Source organism: Dendrobium catenatum, unplaced genomic scaffold (genome assembly GCF_001605985.2).
Source record: "Dendrobium catenatum unplaced genomic scaffold, ASM160598v2 fragScaff_scaffold_989, whole genome shotgun sequence".
Classification (NCBI taxonomy): domain Eukaryota; kingdom Viridiplantae; phylum Streptophyta; class Magnoliopsida; order Asparagales; family Orchidaceae; genus Dendrobium; species Dendrobium catenatum.
In genome coordinates this window covers 2,714,246-2,738,427 of record NW_021319451.1, presented here as the reverse complement: position 1 = coordinate 2,738,427, position 24,182 = coordinate 2,714,246, and the positions used below count along the sequence as shown (strand labels likewise).

General features: G+C 34.7%; 1 protein-coding gene across 1 annotated transcript in view; it reads right to left on the bottom strand.

Annotated features, from left to right (window-relative positions):
* LOC110101016 (ferredoxin-dependent glutamate synthase, chloroplastic-like) overlaps positions 1-24,182 on the bottom strand; it is a 75,320-nt gene that overhangs the window by 37,275 nt on the left and 13,863 nt on the right. The window contains exons 4-5 of the mRNA XM_028697654.1: positions 11,122-11,232; positions 10,788-11,003 (exon numbers count right to left, since the gene is read on the bottom strand). Coding sequence (XP_028553487.1) covers positions 10,788-11,003; positions 11,122-11,232 — 327 coding nt within the window. The remainder of the gene's footprint in view (positions 1-10,787; positions 11,004-11,121; positions 11,233-24,182) is intronic.

Here is a 24,182-nt window from a genome sequence, read left to right as displayed (position 1 = left end):
TTTTATACCAAATGTCCTTATCCCACCTCACATGAGCGCCTGAGCTTTACCTGCTATCCACCAACTGCCGTCCTCTCTCAATATGGTTATTTTGCATCCTTGCATATGATTATTATTATTGTATGTCTAGCAATAGCAAAATATTTTTATCAAAAAACATATGATATTAGAAATGTCTAATAATAACAAATTCTAATTTTTTAGTGACCATATGGTAACTAAAAATAACCAGATTAAACAAAAAAAAAAAGGAAACAATTATAGGACTAAGAAATAATTTTTTTTTCTTTAAAAACGACTAACTAATTGACATTATTTTTAAATATGGGACTAAATTATAAATGTTGTTAAACCATAGAGAAAATAAAAAGGATTAACCAACATATGATGTTAGAGCTTAAAAGAGAATATCTCTCAACATAAACCGTTCATAGGTAAATTGGAATTTAAAGAGAATGAAAAGTTACACAAGGCTATTTAGGCAAAAAATGAGCTTTTAAAGGGTGACAATAAAAATAATACACGAATATACAAAAATTTAAAGAATCTATAAGTTTTGCAAGGAGTATAGCCATTGTAATCAAAGTTATAGCACTTGAATGATTTCCCAAGATAATAAAGCATAAGTGAGATATACAATAGTCAAGACACGATAGATTAGGATTAAAGACTTTTATTAAGTTATGTGTTTTTAAAGCTAAGAAAATAAAAAGCCTAGTTAAAGATAGTTAAAAAACGAAAAGAAAACTGAGAAAACTCTTTCGAAAAATTACTAGATAATTATTTTAAGAAAGAAATTGCTTGACAAAGCATAATAAAGACAATTGAAATATACAATATAATTATCCCAAAATAATGTAACATTGTGTTAGCTTTAAAGATGATGCATATAGGTTAGGCTTGTGGTCCAGAAAAGATTTTTTAGATTTGCTGAACTAGAAGCCATTAAATTGGTTTGATAATCCAATCTTTCAACATAATTCCAAAGATTGATAGTCAAATGCCCAATGGTTAGGGAACTCGCATTTGTGTACTACATTTCGAAAGCAAAAAATATCTTAAAGATTGAGCCAAGCTTATATGAATCAATCTTACAAGCCATAAAATAAAAATGTGGAAGAAGAAAATTGAACATGTCTTTATTAAAAAAGTTGATAGAAGAACAACAAAATTTGATGAGAAAAAATATATTATAAGGTGTATTTTTGCACTAAGAGAACCAATATTAAAGTATCAATGGTAGAAACATGATATTCATATGGTTCTTATCAATTTTAAAAAGGCCCATGATCAAATGGCACAAAAATTCTTTTCAAGGGCTTAAAAAAAAAAAAAGATGCATGTCAAAAAATGTTGAAACTATTAAAGAATGCTAAAAGCTTACTAACAGCCGTGTGGAGCAACCAAAAAGTTGCTAATCATAATAAAATTAAATTAAGGATCAGCACTAACTCCATTTATTCACACGTGCACACAGTAGGGCTAATTTATTTCAAAGTGCTGGGAAGTAATTACAATTGAGTTCGAGTATTTGTTTCGATGAGAAAGAGAATGAAAGTGAATTATTCATTATTGGAACTCACCTATATAATGGAGAGAAACAAATTTTATTTATTAGGGCTAGGAAACCAGCCTCGCCTCTTTTTTGCATAAAATAATAATACAACAATATATCACTAAAAGATGAATAAGTTTGAATGCTACTTTTATTCTAAATGATAATAAAATAATATAAATTTAATTAGAAGGCAAGCAGCGTGTCGAGATCTCATGCAAGATCTATGGAGAGATGAAGTGCATAATCTTAACCCTACCGTTGTAAAGAGATTGTTTCTATGACTCAAACCTAAGACCTCTAGTTTTCATGAAGGGACATTTAATCACTGCTCCAAACATACCATTTATTACTAAATCAAGATATTGAATAAAAAGAAAGTTGTTGCAATCTAAAATAACACTAGAATTGAATTCATTATAAGTTCATTCATACAAAACAAACAAACACAAATGAAACTTACTTCAAATAAGATCATTTCTAAAACTCATTTCTAAAACTCAACTCCAACCACATCCAAACACTTAAACCAAAACAAATTGGCCCTTGGTGAAACTTGGACTTGTGGGAAGTACAAACTCATAGGCTATGCATGAATTTTATTAAATTCTTTCGAAGATGGCAACTAGTCATATTTCTCATTTTCCAAATTTCTAATTCATTTAATTTAATATCATGATTTTGAAATGTTAAGCAGATCAAATAAAATTGAACTTAAATTGAAAATCCAAAAGGGGTAAAATAATAATTGGCTATAATGATTGTTCCGTAGTGTTCATCACATTGAAACCACTCACAAAATTTCATGATTTTAGAAATTTATTTATAATTATTTTCAATTTTCAAAACTCATATTTATAGCTCCAAAACTATAATTTTCATATATAAAATACTTTGCATATCTCCTAGAGTTAGCATACAAATGGAGAAACTGTAATTATATTTTGCTAAAACTATAACTATGATGTGTTCATTATTAAGGACTAAGCTTTGTTAGCGATCACATTTATGGATAAAAAAATTTTAATTATGTTACTATTGGTTAAACATAATTATGATTCAACAAAAAACCCTTTTATGTTAAGCTTAAAAATTTTGTAATGCCTGGATTTTCACTTTAATGAATAGTTAACCTAATAAAGGAAAAATGAGGTCGTGGATAGTAGACAATGGTGCTTCAGATCACATGACAGGAGATATTGCCATTATCCAAAATTACAACGAAAGTAGTGATCACTTATCCATTCATATTGTTGAGGGTTCAAAATTCTAAAATCGTTGGAATAGGTTCCATTCAACTAACTAAGGAATTGTATCTCAAGTCTATCCCTCCATGTTCCAAATTTAGATTATAATCTTTTATTCATTAGCAAATTGGCTTGTGACCTTCAATGTATTACTAAATTATATTCAAACTTGTTTGTTTTTAAAGACTTGAAATCAAGGAAGATGATTGACAATGTTGAACTGTGCTCCGGGCTCTATCTCCGCCCATGTGACAGATCCTCAAACCAATTTTCTCAAACAAGTTGCATCCAATCTGAGAGCCTATTGGAATCTTTCAATTATATATTCAATTCCAATATCAATGAAGATAGTGAAATTATATTATTATACTATCGTCTTGATCATCCCAGCTTTATGTACTTGTAAAATTGTTTTCCAAATTATTTATCAATAAAAGTCCAACATCTTTTTCTTGTAATACTTGTCAGATTATAAAGCATACTCAAACAGTATATCCTCAAATGTCATACAAACCTTCAATTGCCTTTTCGATCTATAGTGATATGTGGGGTCCCTTAAGAATAAAAAATTTGTCTAGCACTAAATGTTTTCTAACATTTGTTGATGATCATACAAGGGTAATTAGAGCTTTCCTTATGATAGAAAAGTATGAGGTCGGGCAAATTTTTCAAACTTTCAATCTTATGAATCAAAATAAATTCAACTCTAAAATTCATATACTCACATCAGAGTTCAGACAATACTAAGGACTACTTCACACTATAGCCTCAATACCTACCTTTAGAACCATAAGATCATCAACATATGTTTGTGTGTTGACACATCAACAAAATGGGAAAACTAAATGCAAGAATAAACATTTTGAAGGTTACCCGTAATCTTATGCTTTCCTCTAATGTTTCAAATTATTTATTGGGGGAAGTTATTCTCATGGCTACATATTTAAAAAAAACGTATGTCATCCAGAGTACTTAATTTTCAATCTCCACATCAGATTTTTCTGGAAAATTTTCCTCACATACATGTAGCGCCATCCGATTTACCATTCAAGGTATTTAGTTGCATGCCATTTGTTCATGTGTAATCTCAACACCGTAGAAAATTTGATTATAAAGCCAATAAGTGTATTTTTCTAAGGAACTCTCCAACTCAAAAAGGTACAAATAGTATTCTCCAACCAATAAAAGATTTCATACCACCATGGATGCTTGTTTCTTTGAGCATGTGTCCTTATATCCTAAATCTCACGTTCAAAGGGAGAGCATGAATGAACATCAAGTTTGGGAGTTCTTTCTTGAGTCTGTGCCCCTTGCCCACTCAGAGTCACCAAGTTCTTCTCAATCTGTGCTTGTGCCCAAAGACAATACGCAAGACTTGTCCACAACCATGCATGTTCGTTCAGTCATTAGCCCAGCCCACAAATGCTTATTCTTTGATGCCTGCTCAATCTGTGGCTCCACAACTTGCTAATGAGAATTTTCAAGTTTACATCAGGAGGTAAAAAAGACAGGAGCTAGAGTACAAATCACAACCAGCATGTGACCAATATATTGAGTCAATTTCAACTCCACTTGAAGAAAACATATGTATGGATTAGGCTGGAGATGTGCCAATTCCCAACATCAATGACTCTACCATGCTGATTGCATTGAAGAAAGGTGTTAGGAAATGTACAGGTCATCGAATTGGGAATTATGTTACTTATGAAAGGCAATTGCCATCTTATAAAACATTTGCTACTTCTCTTGATGATATTCAAGTTCCTAGCACAACACAAGAGGCATTACAAAATTCAAAGTTGAAAAAGGCAGTACAAGATGAGATTGATGGACTTGAGAAGAGTGGAATATAAACTAATATTTCACAATACCTATATAAATAGCTGTAAGGTATTACTAAGCTAAGAAGGCAGTTAACCAGGTATGATTTTATCATTCTTCTTCCCCAATCGTAAACCCCTCAACTCCTACTTAGAGAGGAGATCATGAGCTGGTTTCATGCTAGAAGACATTAGATCTTCCCAGTCATTTCGGTAAATGAAATATAGGGAGGCACTTGATGGTATGGACTAATTTCCCGAACACAAGATGTTCAACCACCACTCTGGTCTTTCTTTTTTCTTTCTTTCTTTGTATGCTAATGAATAAAAAGGGATTCGTTGCTACCATAGGCCTCGTGTTGATTTGTTAGCTGGGAAAAGCCATGTAGGGTGCAACTGGATTTTCACTATAAAGTACAAAGCAGATGAATCAGTTGAGAGATTCAATGCTTGGTAGATAGCTAGAAGATTTATAATATTTTATGGGATAGGCTACTAAAAAATTCTTCTTTCATTAGTTGTCAACCAAGATTGATACTTGCAATAACCAGACATAAAATAAAGCCTTTCTAAATGGTGACCTAGAAGAGGAAGTCTACATGGAATTCTCACCTGATTTTGAAAAAAGTATGGCAAAGGATCAGGTTTGCATCTATGATCTCGACCTCCTCAATCACACTAACACTAACCCCACCTCTATTACCATCAACTCAGCCAAACTGACCTCTCCAACAACGTCGATATGTACCCGCCTACACTATCCCCACATAGACAACGCACACTTCCTTGATCACGTTGATGCCAACCCCAACCTCCCCAATCACATAATCATTGGTGCCAACTTCACCCAAAACAACCTAATTTTCCCCACCTATCCCATTAAAGATTAGACAGTATTTTATGCATTTGAAATATAGATTAACACCCAAAAACAATTTATTTCAATGTATTTTATTTGCATGGAATCAAACAGTTCCTTAAATTCAAAATATATTACATTTTCATTACTTTGCACTGCTATATACATTAATTTTAAATATATCCAATCAAATAGCCCTTAGGTTTAACTTTTAAACAACCCCCAAGTTGTCCCCTATACCTTCCTGGGATGTGTCATACCTTTTAATTGTATAATGGTAGTAGCGTTGCTGGACAGTAACAATCTCAAATCACATATGAAAACACTCAACATGAGCCATTCATAGGTTCAAGAACTCCAAAACGTGCTGATTAAGGATATGCTTGGTAATGTGTTTCAGTTAGGTTTCTTTTCAGAACTTACCAAATCACCAATTTGATTTGTATATAAAACTTCCAACCCCATACGTGCAACCCCATTAAGAACAGCATGTTATTCATTTTCTGTAAGAATAGCAATTATTTTAATTGCACCATATAGTGCAGCACGCCAAAACACAATATACGAAATAGCATCCGTGTACATGAATTTAGAAGGAATTGCACAGCTGGATAATTGATCCACAAGTTATGTTCCAAACAAAAACATTTATACTACTATAAAATCCTAACACACAAATCTCAAACATTTTTGGGCAATCAATTTCACTAGCAAATCACTAGCTCAACAACAGAACCTATTATTTTTGCTTCCCCTTTCATATTGGCAGCTTCAAATCAAATTTCATACATCATGCACGATAGTATAGAGACAAAAATGCAATCCTTACTGATGTAGAACGAAATGGGGGTGATAAAAAAAATTAAAGATATAAAATTCCATCTCAGATTTCCCTTAATTAATGGATTTGAATTTGAAATTCAAACAAGAAAAGAAGAGAGGGAAGAGAGGAATTAATTATCTCCTTAATTGGGGCATTTAACTAAGGAGGAAATAATTAGGATAGAGGAGAGAGAGGGTCCGGCCAATGAGGGAGAGAAGGGGGGTGTCCAGATTCGATGTATATGGACCCTTGCATTGAATGCGATTGGAAAAAATTAAATCTGAATTTAAAATTCAGAATCGGAGAGATTGAGGGGGGTTTTCCAAAATAGGTTAACTAATCCGAAAAGATTTTGAAATTCAAATTTATTTGAATTCAAAATAAAAGACTTTCCAAATTAATCATTTGCTAGATTAGGAAAATAATTATGAAGCAATTTGAATTTGGAAATCAATGAGTTGTGGAGGAGAAGTCAGCGGCATGATGGAGTGAACTAGGGCTTACGGAAAGTGATGTAGACAAAGGGGGGGTCAACAAATGTCAAAAATAATATGATTTTTGGCTTCCCTTGAGTCTACTAGCTCAAATAAATTTGAGCTGGAATTTTAGCTCATTTATGAGCTGGTCTTTAGTTCATTTATTGAACAAAGGGTTAGCTCATTATTAGCTAACATTTTAGTTCATTTATTATCTTACTTTTTATTAAATGTTATTTAGAGTTTTAAAGTCTTATTTTATGATGTCTCTTGGGGTTCCAAAAAGGGCTTTTGGAATCCCAAGAAAGGTGTTTTGTATTCCCATGCATGACTCCTTGGTTTCCTCCATGGTTTCATTGCATTTGCCCCCTTGGATTCCGGCCGGCTGCTGGTTTCCCGTGCCTGGGCTCTTTCCCGTGACCGTGCCCCCTTAGTTTCCATTCGGCCTCCTTGGCTCCCGTGGTTGCCACTTCGGTTGTTGGGTTGGGATGTGTTTTTTCGTGCAAAGTAATTATGTGTTAATGTTGTGGTGTTTAGAATTCCTATGGGAATTTAATGTTAGTGTCTTTTGGTCTTCCCCTTTCATACCTATATATATATATATATATATGGGGGGGGTATTGTAATAATTTAGATAGTTGAATGAAAATGTTATTTTTGGAAAAGTTATAACCTGCGGGTTTGCTTTGGAAATCCTGCGGGCTCTTTCCACCCTTCTTTTCTCATCCCCTCCGGAAATCCTGCGGGCTCTTTCCAACCTTTCTTCTCGGGCTTCTAACCTCTTTCGTCTCTCCGCAAGTGCCACTCCACCTGTATCCCTCTTCTCTAAGTGCAGCAACTTTAGGGTGTCTTTGAGCGTCGTTTGTAGTCTTTTAATTTCATCTTTTTATTTTATTTGAAATGTAAGAGTTTGTTCATCATTTTTTCTCGTCTTTAGTCATTTTCATCGGTGTCGTTTCGTTTCTTTTTTGTGATCAAAAAATATAGGCTCCCTATATTTTTTGATCGCATCATTTTGGTATCAGAGCAAGTTAATAAGTCCTAGATTTGTGGTTTGTCAAGTTGTAGTTTGTCAAATTTTATTTTGATTGTCAAATTTTGTTGTCAAGTCTGAGTTTGTCAAGTTTGTCGAGAGTTTTGTGAGTCTTGAGTCGTAAAAGAATTGTGAGTCTAAGTTTAGGTTGAGTATTTCTGTGAGTCTTGTAATTTTTGAGTCTTTTTTGAGTCTGTCAAAAATTGAAAAAAAAGACAAAAAAATTGAAGAAAGCAAGGCAGAAGACATTGAAGAATCTATGGATAGATGGATCCCGCAAAATCAAAAAATCCACTGGAGTATGAATTATACAAGCTTCAATCATGGATGCACATACGGACAGAAAGATACTTCAAGAAAAAGCAGCGCTTACAAGACAAATTCTTGAAAGAGAGAGATGAGATCATGCAGAAGTATGAAGATCTGATCAATGAATTAGATGCGCCGTCTTCAACTCCTCAAGAACAACCAGAAGCGAACTCATCGGGAGATGAGTTTCTCAAGAAGGGGAGTCTGATGTAGACAAAGGGGGGGGTCAACACATGTCAAAAATAATATGATTTTTGGCTTCTCTTGAGTCTACTAGCTCAAATAAATTTGAGCTGGAATTTTAGCTCATTTATGAGCTGGTCTTTAGTTCATATATTGAACTAAGGGTTAGCTCATTATTAGCAAATATTTTAGTTCATTTATTATCTTACTATTTATTAAATGTTATTTAGAGTTTTAAAGTCTTCTTTTATGATGTCTCTTGGGGTTCCAAAAAGGACTTTTAGAATCCCAAGAAAGGTGTTTTGTATTCCCATGCATGACTCCTTGGTTTCCTCCATGATTTCATTGCATTTGCCCCCTTGGATTCCGGCCGGCTGCTGGTTTCCCGTGCCTGGGCTCTTTCCCGTGACCCTTAGTTTCCGTGCGGCCTCCATGGCTCCCGCGGTTGCCACTTCGGTTGTTGGGTTGGGATGTGTTTTTTCATACAAAGTAATTATGTGTTAATGTTGTGGTGTTTAGAATTCCTATGGGAATTTAATGTTAGTGTCTTTTGGTCTTCCCCTTTCATACCTATATATATATGGGGGGGGTATTGTAATATTTTAGATAGTTGAATGAAAATGTTATTTTTGGAAAAGTTATAACCTGCGGGTTTGGTTTGGAAATCCTGCGGGCTCTTTCCACCCTTCTTTTCTCATCCCCTCCGGAAATCCTGCGGGCTCTTTCCAACCTTTCTTCTCGGGCTTCTAACCTCTTTCGTCTCTCCGTAAGTGCCACTCCACCTGTATCCCTCTTCTCTAAGTGCAGCAACTTTAGGGTGTCTTTGAGCGTCGTTTGTAGTCTTTTAATTTCGTCTTTTTATTTTATTTGAAATGTAAGAGTTTGTTCGTCCTTTTTTCTCGTCTTTAGTCATTTTCATCGGTGTCGTTTCATTTCTTTTTTGTGACAAAAAAATATAGGCTCCCTATATTTTTTAATCGCATCAGAAAGGGATTTAGAGATTGCCTTATTTAGGATCTTAATCTAGGAAGAAATAATTTAAATCAAATCCAATTATAAATTTAATTGGATATAATTTAAATAACTTTCCTAAAATGGAGAAAACCTAATTTATGAAACAAATTCAAATTCAAATTTAACTTTTGAATTCAAATATGGTACTAAAATTGGGGAGGCTAAAGTAGGAAGGTCATAAATGAAAGGGGGAATTGAGGATCCTATAGGGAAAGGTTGGATAGGCCGATGGTGTCGAGGTGATGAGGTGGAGGTGATGGGGCTAAAGTAGGAAGGTCATAATTATGGTGAAATGAAATTGGAATCAAGAGAACTTGAAGGTGGGCCGACAGTGGGGTGTAGGGGAAACAAGGCCGGCGATGGGGGGTTTTGAGGAGGGTGTAGCCGACGAATTGGGTGGGGGAAAATGCTTGGCCGGTGGGTTGTGGGGTAGCAGCCAACGGTTGGAGATGGGGGAAAGAAAGGTTGGTGGTTTTGGAAAATAAGGAAAAACAAAACAAAGAAAAAAGAGATAAAACCGCGAGCATTTGACTCTTCCAAAAACTGACGGGTATTGCGTTGCCCTTCATCAAGGGACTTCAAGCCACGAGCCCGAACCCATCCTGCGGCTGGTGGAAACTCTGATCTCGGTCGTCGATCTTCGTCTCTTCCTTTGATTAACGTCCAACGTCGGATGTCCGCATCAGTTCATACAACTTTGCCTTAATAGAAAACTCGCATTCTTTACTATTGAAATTGCTTTATCATTTGCATTTAGAGTTTAAAGAGGAATGGAAGTTCGGTAATTCATGTTCTATATATTTTTTTTTTCAAGGGAAAATTAAGGTTATCATACAAAAAATACACAAATTCTACTGTCATTAGATAGGAATTTTTTATGACCAGAAGTTTTCACAACCAGATATACTGTTGTTTCATCAATCTCTATTCGTTTTGATGTTGTTAAAAAAAAATAAAGATTGATGCAAGAAAAGTATCTAGATGAAATACAAGAGAAATTAGCCTAGCACAATCTAAACTCTAATTTTAATTAGATAATGATGCATTCTAGAGAAAGCAAGCAAAAGAAACGAACAAGTCCTATCAACTAAGAAAATATCATCAAGGTAATTCACATCACAGAGAAAAAGTAATCCAAAAAAAAAGATGGTGATTTCCTTAATTGGTAAGTATGTGCAAAAAAATCATACTATCACAATCCGAACATTTTACTGACTAGATTTTGATGCATGCAACAAAAATTTGCAAGGTCAAAGAGAGACGAAAAGAGAATAGAGGAAATTTAATGGAAAAAAAAATGACAAAGGATTAATGTTGCATACTCTTAACACCTAAAATGTTGCATGAGCAAAATCTAATATTCAGAAGCTCACCGTTATTAACTGATTTACGCAATAGAAAACAAAACTACTACTAATAAAGCCAAGTGAAGAGGGTACAAATTGCATAAAAGGATGCAAGTTCTTACAAGCTCCTCGCAACGATCAGAAAGGACAAGCAATTGGGAACCACTGAGAACGGCTTCATCAGCTGCCTCACAGAGGTTCTTCAAAGCCTTTTCCAACGAGCCATCCAAACCTTTACCAATATCAAAAAAGGCTGGCAATACTTGAGGTTTTAAATAAGGATCCTTCATCAATGCCTCAAGTTCCCCCTCATTCAAAACAGGACTAGATAAAATAACCTGTACAAAAAGTAATACTGAATTCAGTTAAACGATAATGCAGATCTTGCAGAGACACCAATAAAAAGGCATAAAGTTTACATAAATATATCTAGAAAGCAAACCAGTAGTCGCAAACCTGCGAAGCATTTTGTGGTCCAACTCCTAAAATATTTCCACGTTTGCCAATATTCACCTCTAGTGACATGACCAAACCTTCTCTGAGGGGGTCAATAGCAGGATTCGTGACCTAAAACACAAGAAAAAACATATATCGCAATTTGAATATCAATATCGCAAGTGATAGTGAAATAGATGGAGAGATTATTAGTAGAATTCAAGTTGGATGGTTGAAGTCAAGTAATGCATCGGGCCTATTGTGTGACAATAAAATACCACTCAAACTTTAAGGAAAATTATATAAGATGGTGATGAGACCTACAATATTTTATGGTGCAAAATATTGGCTATTAAAAGAGAACCATAAATTTATGTTAAGTGTTGAAGAGATGAGGATGCTCAAGTGAATGAGTGACTTTACTCTTAAAGATAAAATGCAAAACAAGTATATATTTAAAAAGGTTGGAGTAGCTCCAGTGGAAAATAAGATCAAAGAGCCTTAGATGGTTTGGCCACATAAAGTGTCAGCCTTTTGATGAATTAATAGGGAGAGTAGATGTATTAGATTTTGACTCAAGTTAAGACATGTAGAGGTTGACCCAAAAAAAAAACTTGGTTAGAAAGTATTAGAAATGACTTTTTTAATTAGATTTAAATGAGAATTCAACTCTTAATAGGACACAATGGAGAAAAAGGATTCACGTAGCTGACCCCACATATTGTCATTAAAGCTTGATGTTGTTATTGTTGTTGTTATTGTAAGCTCAAAAGTACACATCCAGGCTAACCAAAATAGCTGAAGTCAAATAAGATGAATTACTATAACGAAGAAAAAAAATCATTTGACTTCATCCAACTTAGGGCTATAAGTATGATTTCATGAATAAAGGCTGTCCTTAGCTGCCCATGCAAGCCAATTCAAAGAAGGAAACAGCTATAATGTTTTGATTAATGAATAGGATGGTCAAGAACTAGCTCATCATACTACAGTGAGAGTACAATTGCCAAAATAAGAACCAGCAGCAATAACTAAAACAATGGTTAACCTGCGTCTTTAGGTCTTTATTTACATACAGCAAACTATTTCCGCTTGAAACAAAAACATAATCTAAGAAATTTCAGTAAGATATATCTGCTAAGAAGCTTGTGAACAGAAACACACAAAACAAATAATGGTCAAATCCTTAAATTTTAAAAGAAAGGACTGTAGTTTGTTGAGATTTATCTGAATTAATTCGGCTAGTTAAATAGATTACAGAGGTTGAAAATAAGGATATAAGATTTTACAGACTTGGACTACAAAACATAATATATTCTAACGCTGATAGAGAGGAGAGAGAACAAAAACTCTTCTGATTCATGTACACAACTAGCATCCTAAGATCATTCAAATGGTCTCATAAATAATTAGATCTTACTCATTCATCAATCCCTCAATTCTCAATTTAATTCCAAGCCATGCAAAGATAAGGCCAAATTTTAAATAACATCTAATATATTCATATCTTGAAATCAAATTCAAACCTAATTTATCCAAAAGAAGATAATTGAACATGTTGAAATCTAGTCGTTTACAGTACAGAGGATCCGACGGACACAAAGATCAATCCGTGGGATGCTCTCATGGATCACGCCTTATGAAGGAACGAATTTAGGAAAGATTTTATTAGAAAATTTTATGTATTTTATTATTTCCTCATTAGGATATCTTGTATAGATCTATAAATAGGGAAGATTGTAATGAATAAAGACAAGCTTTTCCCTCTCAAGTTCCAGATTTCAACATGGTATCAGAGCCATCGACCTTTATTGCCGTGGAAGAAAGATCCTAGATCACCAAAGGAGAACAGGAGGAAGAAGAAGCCACCAGAAGACAAAGTCGGAAGCTGAAGGAGAAAAAGAAAGAGGAAGAAGGGATCCGAAGAGAAGCCAAACCATGCGAAACATGTTGCGACTACCTTACCCACTGTCGACACGAAGAAGTAGACTGGATCTGAGCCCCGCGACTCGCTCTCGCCGCGTCCGCTACCGATCCGAGCGGAACGAACCACTCTCGCCACGTCTAAATCGCTGTCGATCTGAGCCGAACGACCCACTCTCACCGCACAGACGCCGAAGCCGCCACCAACCGAGCACCCGCTGCCCGTGCGTGACTCCCGCGTGCAGCTGGAGAGGCTGAACCGTGTGTGCCTTGGTATCCAACCCGAGTCCTTTAAAAACTCGGCCTGACCCGGTCTAAAAAAAATCCTTATCAACCTTTATTGTCGAACAAGGGAAATTTATTTCCGGGAAGCCTTCATTGCTAACCAAGGTAGATAGTTTTAATCACTATCACAATGTCAGAAATCAATTCCTCCGAAAGTATTGGCCAAACGAAGGTGTCGATAGTGCACCAAGGATGAGGTGATCTTCAAAGCATGCAGCCTTCCTATCGTCTAAATGGGAAGAACCACCTGAAGTGGTCTCAATTTGTGAAGACCTACTTGAAGGGGAAAGGTAAAATACATCACCTCCTTGGAGGAGGACCAAAAGAAGGAGATCCCAAATTTGGTGCATGGGATGAAGCAGACTCCATGATTATGTCATGGATGTGGAATTCCATGACTCCAGAAATTAGTGATACATTTATGTTCCCTTCGACTGCAAAGGACATATGGGATGTTGCCAGACAAACCTTCTCCAAAGCTCGTGATGCGGCTCAAATCTTTGAAGTTAAAGTCAAAGTTGGGAGCACGAAGCAGGGGAGTAAGACAGTGACGGAGTATGCCACCATTCTACAAAATCTGTGGCAGGAACTTGATCACTATAGGTGCATTGAAACCAGATGTCCAGAGGATGCTGCGATCCTAAAGAACTTTATTGAAAAAGATAGAGTTTATGATTTCTTGCAGGACTCAATGCAGAATTTGACCAAGTTAGAGTTCAGATCCTCGGCAAAGAGGATACACCATCACTCAATGAAACTATTTCTCTCATCCAAGGAGAAGAAAGTCGACGAGAAGTGATGTTAGAACCAAAGGTCGTTGAAAGCTCAGCAATGGTGATGAACAAAGAATCATCATGGAAGGAGAAAGGTAAAGATTCTTCAAAATTCAAAGATAAAGACTCACTTTGGTGCAGCTATTGCAAAAAGTCAAGACAAACAAAAGAAACATGTTGAAAGATACATGGAAAACCCCCCAACAAGGAGTGGAATCAAAAGAGTGAAACAAGGAGCACATCACATGCCAACAACACTACAAGTAAGCTAGAAGCACAGTTCAGGCTTGGATAATTCAATACAAAAGATATTGATAAATTGAAACGACTCCTGGTATCTCTTGAAAAACCAAATGCTTCTTCTTCACTTGCACTCTCAAGTAAAACTTCAATCTCTATTAGTTTAAGTGCTTCCAGAAATCATCTAAAGGAATTATGGATCATTGATTCAGGAGCCACAGATCACATGACCCACTCACCTACCTGCCTCATAAACTATACTCCTTGCCCAAACAACAAGAAAATCATCACTGCTGATGGTTCTCTTACCACGGTAGCTGGCCAAGGAGACATAATATTGTCTCCATCACTCATCCTGAAAAATGTCCTCCACGTACCACAATTATCCACAAATCTAATATCAATACAAAAACTTACCAATGATCATAATTGTCAAGCATTATTTAACCCTACTTATTGCTTATTTCAGGATCAGAGATTTTTGGGAAAGAAGATTGGACTTGCTAAGGAGAGAGCAGGATTGTACTACCTGGAAGAACCAAACCAATCTAATAATAGTTGCTCTATATTATCCCTAGTCGATAGGAATTCCATTATTTAGCTTCATCATTATAGATTAGGACACCCATCATTTGATGTCCTAAGACATGTATCCACACATCTTTTTCAGAAATTAAAAAATAAAAATTTTCATTGTGAAACATGTGAGTTAGCTAAACATAAAAGAACTTCATTCCCAAACAAAAGTGAGAGATGTGACACTCATTTCTACCTTATTCATAGTGATATATGGAACCCTCAAAAACTCCCAATATCTCTAGGGCACGCTGGTTTGTGTCATTTATTGATGATTGCACTAGAGTCTCTTGGATCTATCTCCTTAAAAATAAATCTGATGTTAGCGCCATTCTTTCCATCTTTCATACCATGATCAAAAATCAATTCAGGGTAAAAAAAAGAAGATTCCGCTCCGATAATGCAAAAGATTATTTTAACCAAACCTTTTCCAAAATACTTCCAGAGTAAAGGGATCATCCATGAGTCCTCATGTGTTCACACCCCACAATAAAATGAGGTTGCAGAGAGGAAAAATGGTCACCTTCTAGCCTCCACCCGAGCCTTCCTATTTCACTACAATACACCCAAATCCTATTGGGGGGAAGCTCTTTTAACTGCAGCCTATCTCATAAACCGATTACCTTCAACAGCCTTAGGACTCAAAACTCCAATGGAGATTTTGTCCTCTTTTTATCCAGAGTTTCGAACCCATCAGAATCTTGCGCCCAAAATCTTTGGATGCACTACCTATGTTCATATTCACAGCCAGGAGAGAGGAAAGTAAGATCCAAGAGCACTCAAATGCATCTTTATTGGCTATTCAGCTACCCAAAAAGGTTATACGTGTTATCAATCACCCACAAGAAAAATTCTTGTCTCTATTGATGTTACATTTTATGAGCAAAAATCTTATTTTTTCAAACCTCATCTTCAGGGGGAGATTAAATTTGAGGAAGATGAGGAAACTGAACTAGCACCTCTTGACCTTTCTCCACCACCTCAAAACAATCCACCTGAAACCCAAGATGGGAAAACAAATGACAAAGCTATCATTAGATTTGAAAAGGTTTACTCCCGACGTACAAGCTCAAGCTGTACTCCAAAGCAGATCCAAGAATCTGAACCATCTCCTGAAAATAAGGTAAGCTCACCACCTCCCTTATACCCTATAAACAACTCTATATCCTTCAACAACTTCTCATCGTCACACAAAAAATTCCTTGTTACATTAGAAGATATCCATATTCCTAAAGATATTTCTGAAGCCTTATCTGATAAGAATTGGAAAAATGCCATGAAAGATGAAATGCGGGCCTTGGAAAAGAACAAAATATGGGAGATCGTCAATCTACCGATAGGTAAAAAACCGGCTGGCTGCAAATGGGTGTTCTCAGTAAAATACAAAGCTGATGGCACACAAGAGAGATATAAGGCAAGATTGGTGGCAAAAGGGTTCACTCAAATATATGGCATTGACTATCAAGAAACGTTTGCACCTGTAGCCAAAATGAATAATCTTCGAATACTACTCTCACTAGCAGCCAAGTACAACTGGCATCTGGAACAATTGGATGTGAAAAATGCATTCCTGCATGGGGATTTAGAGGAAGAGATATTTATGGAGATACCACTAGGGTTTAAAGAAAAATCTGAAGGTAACAGGGTGCGCAGACTGAAAAATGCTCTATATGGGCTCAAACAATCACATAGGGCCTGGTTCGGAAGATTCTCTAAATTCATGCTCCTGAATGGATATCCACAGAGTCAAGGTGATCAAAAATTATTCTTTAAACACTTAGACTCAGGGGGAGTCACAATATTATTAGTGTTAGTTGATGACATTATTTTGACTGGAGATAATGAAGAGGAGAAAGTCAGTTTAAGGAAAAATCTTATTAAGAAATTTGACATCAAAGAACTTGATAGAATAAAATACTTTCTCAGAATTGAAGTAGCTCACTCCAGCAAAGGAATCTTCATTTCAAAACAGAAATATATCAAAGATCTTCTAAAAGAAATAGGTAAACTAGCTTGTAAACCAGCACTGACACCAGTAGAACCTAATCTTAAACTGGGGGAAGCTAGAGAAGATCCAGATGTATATAAAGGGGCCTACCAGAGACTTGTAGGGAAATTGATCTACCTCTCCCACACTAGACCAGACATAGCATTTGTTGTAAGCATGGTCAGTCAGTTTATGCATAATCCAAAGCAGATTCAAATGCAAGCGGTAGACCGGATATTGCACTACCTTAAAGGAAGACCGGGAAAAGGGATTCTCTTTAAGAGAGATTGAGGAATAATCCTAGAAGAATACACGGATGCGGACTACGCAGGATCACCAGTTGATAGAAGATCTACCTCTGGATATTGCACATTTCTTGGAGGTAACCTAGTTACATGGAGGAGCAAGAAACAGAATGTGGTGGCAAGATCCAGTGGAGAAGCAGAATATCGAGCTATAGCCTTGGGAATATGTGAGCTACTATGGATCAAAATAATCCTAGAAGACTTAAAAGTTAAGTGGGATGAGCCTATGAAGCTACATTGTGACAACAAATCAACAATCAGCATAGCCCACAATCAAGTCCAGCACGATAGAACCAACCACATAAAAGTGGACAGACATTTTATTAAAGAAAAACTAGACAGTGGTTTAGTAAGTGTCGACCATGTGTCATCAAAGGATCAACTTGCAAATATCCTTACTAAAGGATTGGACAATTCTACCTTTCTCAGAATGATTGACAAGCTGGGAATGATAGATCCATATACCCCAGCTTAAGGGGGAGTGTTGAAATCTAGCCGTTTACAGTACAGAGGATTCGACGGACACAAAGATCAATCTGCGGGATGCTCTCATGGATCACGCCTTAATGAAGGAACGAATTTAGGAAAGATTTTATTAGAAAATTTTATGTATTTTATTATTTCCTCATTAGGATATCTTGTATAGATCTATAAATAGGGAAGATTGTAATGAATAAAGACAAGCTTTTCCCTCTCAAGTTCTAGATTTCAACAGAACATAATCAAATAAATCAAATAAAAATAACAAAAATTTGGGGCCATATTTAGATATGGTTCTTAAAAAGATTACTAAACCAATCCACTTTAGCTCCTTTGTAGATAGATTCTCCTCCCTTTGATTGACCTATAAAATTTCATCTTTTCAGACCTACCCAAGCTAATTCGTATTGTAACAATTCACCCTACAAACAAAGAACACTTCTCCTAAAGACTTCGGTAGAAAATATGGAGGACGAAGCAGCATCATTGGATCATCTAATAGAAGAAGTATCTATGTAATATAGAAAACAATAGGAGGGAGAAATCTAACATAAAAAGGTTTAGAGGCTTGGGCATCGGTGTAAACCCCGAAAATGACAACCGTAGGTCGGCGCACTCATTTCAATGTGTCGTGACGAAACTTAAGTGAAAATTCAAGATTAACGGATTTCGACGAAAATAATTTTATAAAATTCTACGTAAAATTCTGATTGGTTTGATATATAAAACTTGTATCAAATTTATCCTAAATATGGAGTTAAAAATTTTAGAAGCCTAAAAATTCCCAAACTACCCCTAATCATATTTAAAGCCGAGATTGTTTAAGAAAGAGTATATAAGTCTTTTAGCAATCCTTTTCTCCCTATTATAGCAAACTGAAACCCCTACTCACCCCATTCGCAATTTTTGGCAGAGAAAAAATGTGAGGGACGGACGGGCTAGGAGCGGACGGATGGGCGACGGGCACCACTCCGGAGACAATTTTCCGGCAAAGAATCTAGTGGAAATTGAAGAGGAACTCAAGGGAAGAAGAAGGTATGTCTCAGAAACTTGATTCCTCTTCTCAATCTCAAGTTATTTAGAAAAACAAAATCTAGGGTTTTACAAAAAGTTTCGTTTTCATCCAAATTTTCTTTACGAAATCGATAGGAAGGATTTAGGGGAATGATTTAACGATAGAATTGAAGTTTTTGGAGAAATATTTGGAACACGAAAATTTAGAGCTTTTACCTAAAATCTAATTTCCTTAAAGTGCTTTTACAAATATTGTTTCTAAGGACCTTAGGAATATTTTTAAAACAAAAAAATTAAGTTTTTGTAATAAATTTTATTTTTCTTAATTTTCCTAAATAATTAAATACGAAAATAATTAAGGTCATTATTAAAATATGTTTAAGGACAATTTTGGAGCGTTAATTTTATAAAATTGAGGATTTAGGATTTTCAAAAAATTAAGGATTTTATTAAATCCAAAAATTAAGATTAATTTATTTAAATTTCATTAAGTGTCGTAGGGAATAGTTAAGGGCAAACTAAGGGCTTAGATAATTAGGAATTAGATTAACCTTAAGGAAGATTGATTTGTGACACGTTTTTTTATGTGATTATTTTATGTTGTGATCATTAAGGTGATCGAGGTGTGTCAAAGCGACACTTTAAGGAAGTACGGTGCTTAAGTGAAGGTAGGTACTCATATTATTCGTAAAAATTTCATAATTATGTTTTATTCTTTTATGCAATGTAAATAGTTGATACTTTCAAGTTAAATGGTTTCCAAGTTTTTTTTGTGGCAAATAGCATGTTCAAGTCTTTTATTTTATGATGTTAGTGAGTTTTCATACTATGCTTCGATTTCATATTTTTATGTTTTAAACGGATGATTTTTTATTCACAATTGTTCTCCCTACGCATATGATTGACTGAACATTAAATATAAATTATAATATGAGAATGTGAATGCTGATGCGGAGTGCCCAAATGATAAAGGAACTCAAAAGAGTCAAATGGTAAAGGGACTCGAAAGAGTTAAAAGGTAAAGGGGCTCGTTAAAGCCAATGATAAAGGAATGGCCAATTGATAAAATGTGTAAATTATCAGTACAAAATTTATGGGCACATCCAAGACGGGTGATATAATAGACATTATGCATAATATGTTTTATATATGTTTCTACACAAGTAAAAGTTGATGTTTAAGGAAAAAGGAAAATGAAAGGTTTATAATTGAGGAAAAATTCATGAAAAGATTTTTTATATGTAATGTTTTGAATTTAAGCAAGTTTGACCGTCATCAATGTTTAAAATTGCGTATTCGGGTATTGAGGCGGTTTTCATTCGTGAGGCGAGACGTAAGCCTCAAGGCGTTTTGAGGCGTAAGCCTCACAATCAAAAGATTACGTAAACATAAAATAATAAATTTTTTATATACTTATGAGTGAATAATATAAAACATAAAAAAGCATAAGATATGAAGTAAAATCAAAATATCCCAATATTAAGACAACATGAAATATAGTTCAACTCAAAATTCTATCTTTCTCAAATCCCAGTATTTTTTCATTAACATGTAATTCAAATTTTCAAAAATAAATAGCAATGACATATCACATAAGAACTCAAAAGTCATCAGCACTGTCATCACTAAGGGGTTCTTCATTTGAATCATCATTATGATGAATTGCTCTCTCCCCTTCCCCTCTCTTATAGAGTCCAATGTCGAGCATTTACTTTAAGATTTATGTAAGTTTTAATATATATAGCATGAGGCGTAAGCCTCACGCCAGTGAGGCGAGGCGGGCCTCAATGCGGGCCTCAACCAAGTTAAGGCGCAAGCATCATAAAAAAAACTCGAGGCGTAAGCATCGAGGAATTTTTTACTGGAATTGCGCAAAGGCGGGCCTCAAGGCGAGCCTCATATTGCGCAATTTTAAACCATGATCGTCATTTAATGTTTTATTATGAAATGATGCTTTATTTTTTTATTTTATGCAAATTTTTATGAAAAATATGAATTATTTGTTGAGCGAGTAAGCTCACCCCTGCTTGTGGGAATCTTTTCCAGGAGAACCATCTGGAAAGTAATGGCATCGAGACGACAGTACACCTACTGTCGTAGAGGACCTCAGGAAGAAAGGTTTTTATGTTTTCTGTTGAGTTTGAGTTAATGGTTTGTACCTGTTAAGTCTGTTGGAGTTTATGTAATTATTGATGTTTATGTTTTTAGTGGTTTGAGGATATTATTGGAACTTTCAAATTGATGTTTTTAGTGGTTCTTTCTTAATGTATATGGATGATAAAGTTTGTCTTATTGTTGCAAGAAATGAATTTGATGTTTATGATTTATGTCTTTTCCGTACGACCCACTGTTCTCGCCCCGTTATTTCGGTCTAGCCGGGCCGGGTCGTGACAGTCGGACAGCTACAACCTTCAAACTCCTATAAGGTCTTTGAAATAAGGGCTATAACAATAGATTAGGTAACATAAGACAACTGCAACAAAATTTTACTCTCTAACATATGTAATTAAAGCATATTATAATCATCTGAAGCTACATGAATCTCCTAAAAGAAAGGAAGGTGAATTTGTTGACATAATCCTAGATCGGTCGTCAGCAGATTTCCATCTTAAAAAACTCTAGCAATATGTGGACATCAACTTTCTATTTCTATTGGCAATTAATTTTTTATTAAAGAATTAAAAATTGGTTTCTAACTTTATTTTTCTAAATGGTTGTTTCCTTACATATTTATGCATAGCTTTAACTCATTTTTTTATACAGAATAAGAGAATAAATTCAATAATAAAATCTCCTATTTTTACTAAACACTCTCATTATTCCAATTTTCAAGAGAATTGGAGCTAGATCTGCAACTAACCTCTCAATAAACAATGTTTCATAATAAGCAACAATGGCAAGCTCAAGCACTTTGACAACCATAGCTCTATTTTATCTTCCAATAATAATTTTAAATCAACCTCAAGTAAAACTGCATTTATGAGTTTGGATTGACAGATGGGGTAACCAATCGAAAGCTTCACTATTATAGATCCGAGGATTTCTTAAGATCCATCATCATGATAATAAGATTGTAGTCATTATTATAGGTGTGGGATGAGAAGATCTAAAACAATAAGATTGACATCCACAAATATTATTTTCATGGGATACAAAAGTGTTCACCATCATAATATGTTGGTGCCCTTTGCCTATGATAATATGATGAGATATTAAATTTGACTATCAGTTCATCAGTGAAGCAACCTTATCAAATAAGATCATCACTCCTCACATCTTTAAATAAGTAGTACATGAGATGCATTTCATGCACCATAATTATGGTGTGGCACACGACTCCAAAATAGCATGTGTTATTTAATTATGGAGCACATTATGGCATCGACCACATGCCATATGTGTCATTTGAAGGTTATTAAAAACCTCACACTTAACTAATACTTATTAATATAAATTTACATATTAAAATAAAATAAACTATACGTTTAAAAATTGCTCAAAAAAATCCAAAAGGCTACATCCCAAGTTGTAATTGCTAGTTCTCATCCCATACAAGTCCAATTAAAACCTACTATGCCACAAGCCTTGTCCAATAAAGTCACTTGAAAAACTTCTGCATCATTAATTTGATATGGAGATATTAATTCTATAAGCCTGAAAGCTTGCAATGAAAATAGTTGATTGGTGGCGAGCATATGCTTCAGACATTCCTATTTTACGTGATTTTTGCAATTGAAGTGTTGAATCTCGCAAGTAATCCATCTAGGAGTGAATATAATTTAATCTTCATAACAAAAAAAAAAAAAAATCAAGATGGATCATGATTGCCTCAAGTAAATTTGACAATCAGAATAACCTTAATATATTTTTTTGTCCATCCATAACAAAAGAAGAAACAGGTTAGAGCATGATTGCCTCAATAATCTGGTGTTCATGAAATATGAAAGCTTTAAACCAACACTAAAACTATCGTAACACTATTGAACCAGTTTCTCTATATGATATTAATGATGCCAATTAACTGTTGACTAGGAAATTGATATGACATTATTGAAGATCATGAGTTCATATTTCCTAACAAAGATCCAACTTTGGGAATGATTCCTGGCGTGGTGGTCCTTGAGAAGTGAGATATCAAATTTGAAATTACTCCATGACAAAAAAAATAAAGAACGAAAGTATGTATCTGCCTGTGATGACAATAATGATAAAGATATGATGAGGTTTGACTAGTTCAGCCTTTGTGCATTTAAAACTTAATACTTCTCTCCTTTGGATGAACTACATTCATTTGTCATTCAAAACTTGTTAGTTGATTAGGAGAGGCATTCACTCTAATGTATTGGATGAAGGGCATGTTATGCCATCTAAACTCTTCAATTATTAGAATATTCTTCATTTTTATGCAAGTTTAATGTCATTTTAAAATGTTGAGGATTGCCATGCATCATGCATGATGGCTCTAGGGAATCCATGTGCCATGATTTTTCATTCATTGTTAACTATGCACTATATTTTTATTTTTATTTTTGGAAAACTACATGAGAGTTTCTGACTATGCACTAGAATTTATTGATACATACAACTTCAGTTTAAGAGGGAGTGATATTATAGGAAATTTACTAGATTGAAAAGTGTTATCTTTAGAAAATACCATATTAGAGAGACACACTATTATTACGTTTCATTTCCTCTTAATTGAGGATACTTATAACTTTATTTCCTTTGTACTTGCTTTATATGCTATATAAAGGCAATTGATATCAAACAAAAACAACAACAGCAACATCAAGTCTTTATCCCACTGCGTAGGATCAGCTACAAGATATCAAACAATGATACTAAAAAAAATTCTCTTCCAACACTGATAATATATCGTAAACAATCCCGAGCACATTAGTAAACTCAAGTGTTGATAACTTATTATTATCTAGTTGAACAAAAATAGGTGATATCTTAAATATCTACATAATGCATATGCAGTTAAATTGGGAAAGGTTAATATGTGTGAGTTTTAAAGAATTTTTTGGCATATATAATGTAAAATCAGCAAAAGTTCATATTTGAGTTGTATTGTCACAATGTAATCCATCAAAGGATTCAATAAAACATATCCAAGGATTTTCACAAGAGGCATCATCAAAAGTATTTAATCAATATAAATCATAATCATCAAATGAGTAAAGTCGAGGAGAACTAAAAGTAATAGATTGACGTACATAAGAATAATCTTCACGAGGTACAATGTAGAGTTAATCTTTATAATATGTATATGCTCTTTGTCTACGACAACAAGATAACAATGAAACTGAAGAAGTTGGTGGAGAAGAGAACTATATAAGTATGATAAACAATAGCAATGCCCAATGATACTAAGGTTAATAGATTTCTAGTGGAAGTCATAGTTAGATGTGCAACCATCAACACGAAAGACCAAGGGTGATTGTGGGACAACTGCAGTTGTGAGATGGCAACATTTGTGTTTAGGCTATAAGCATG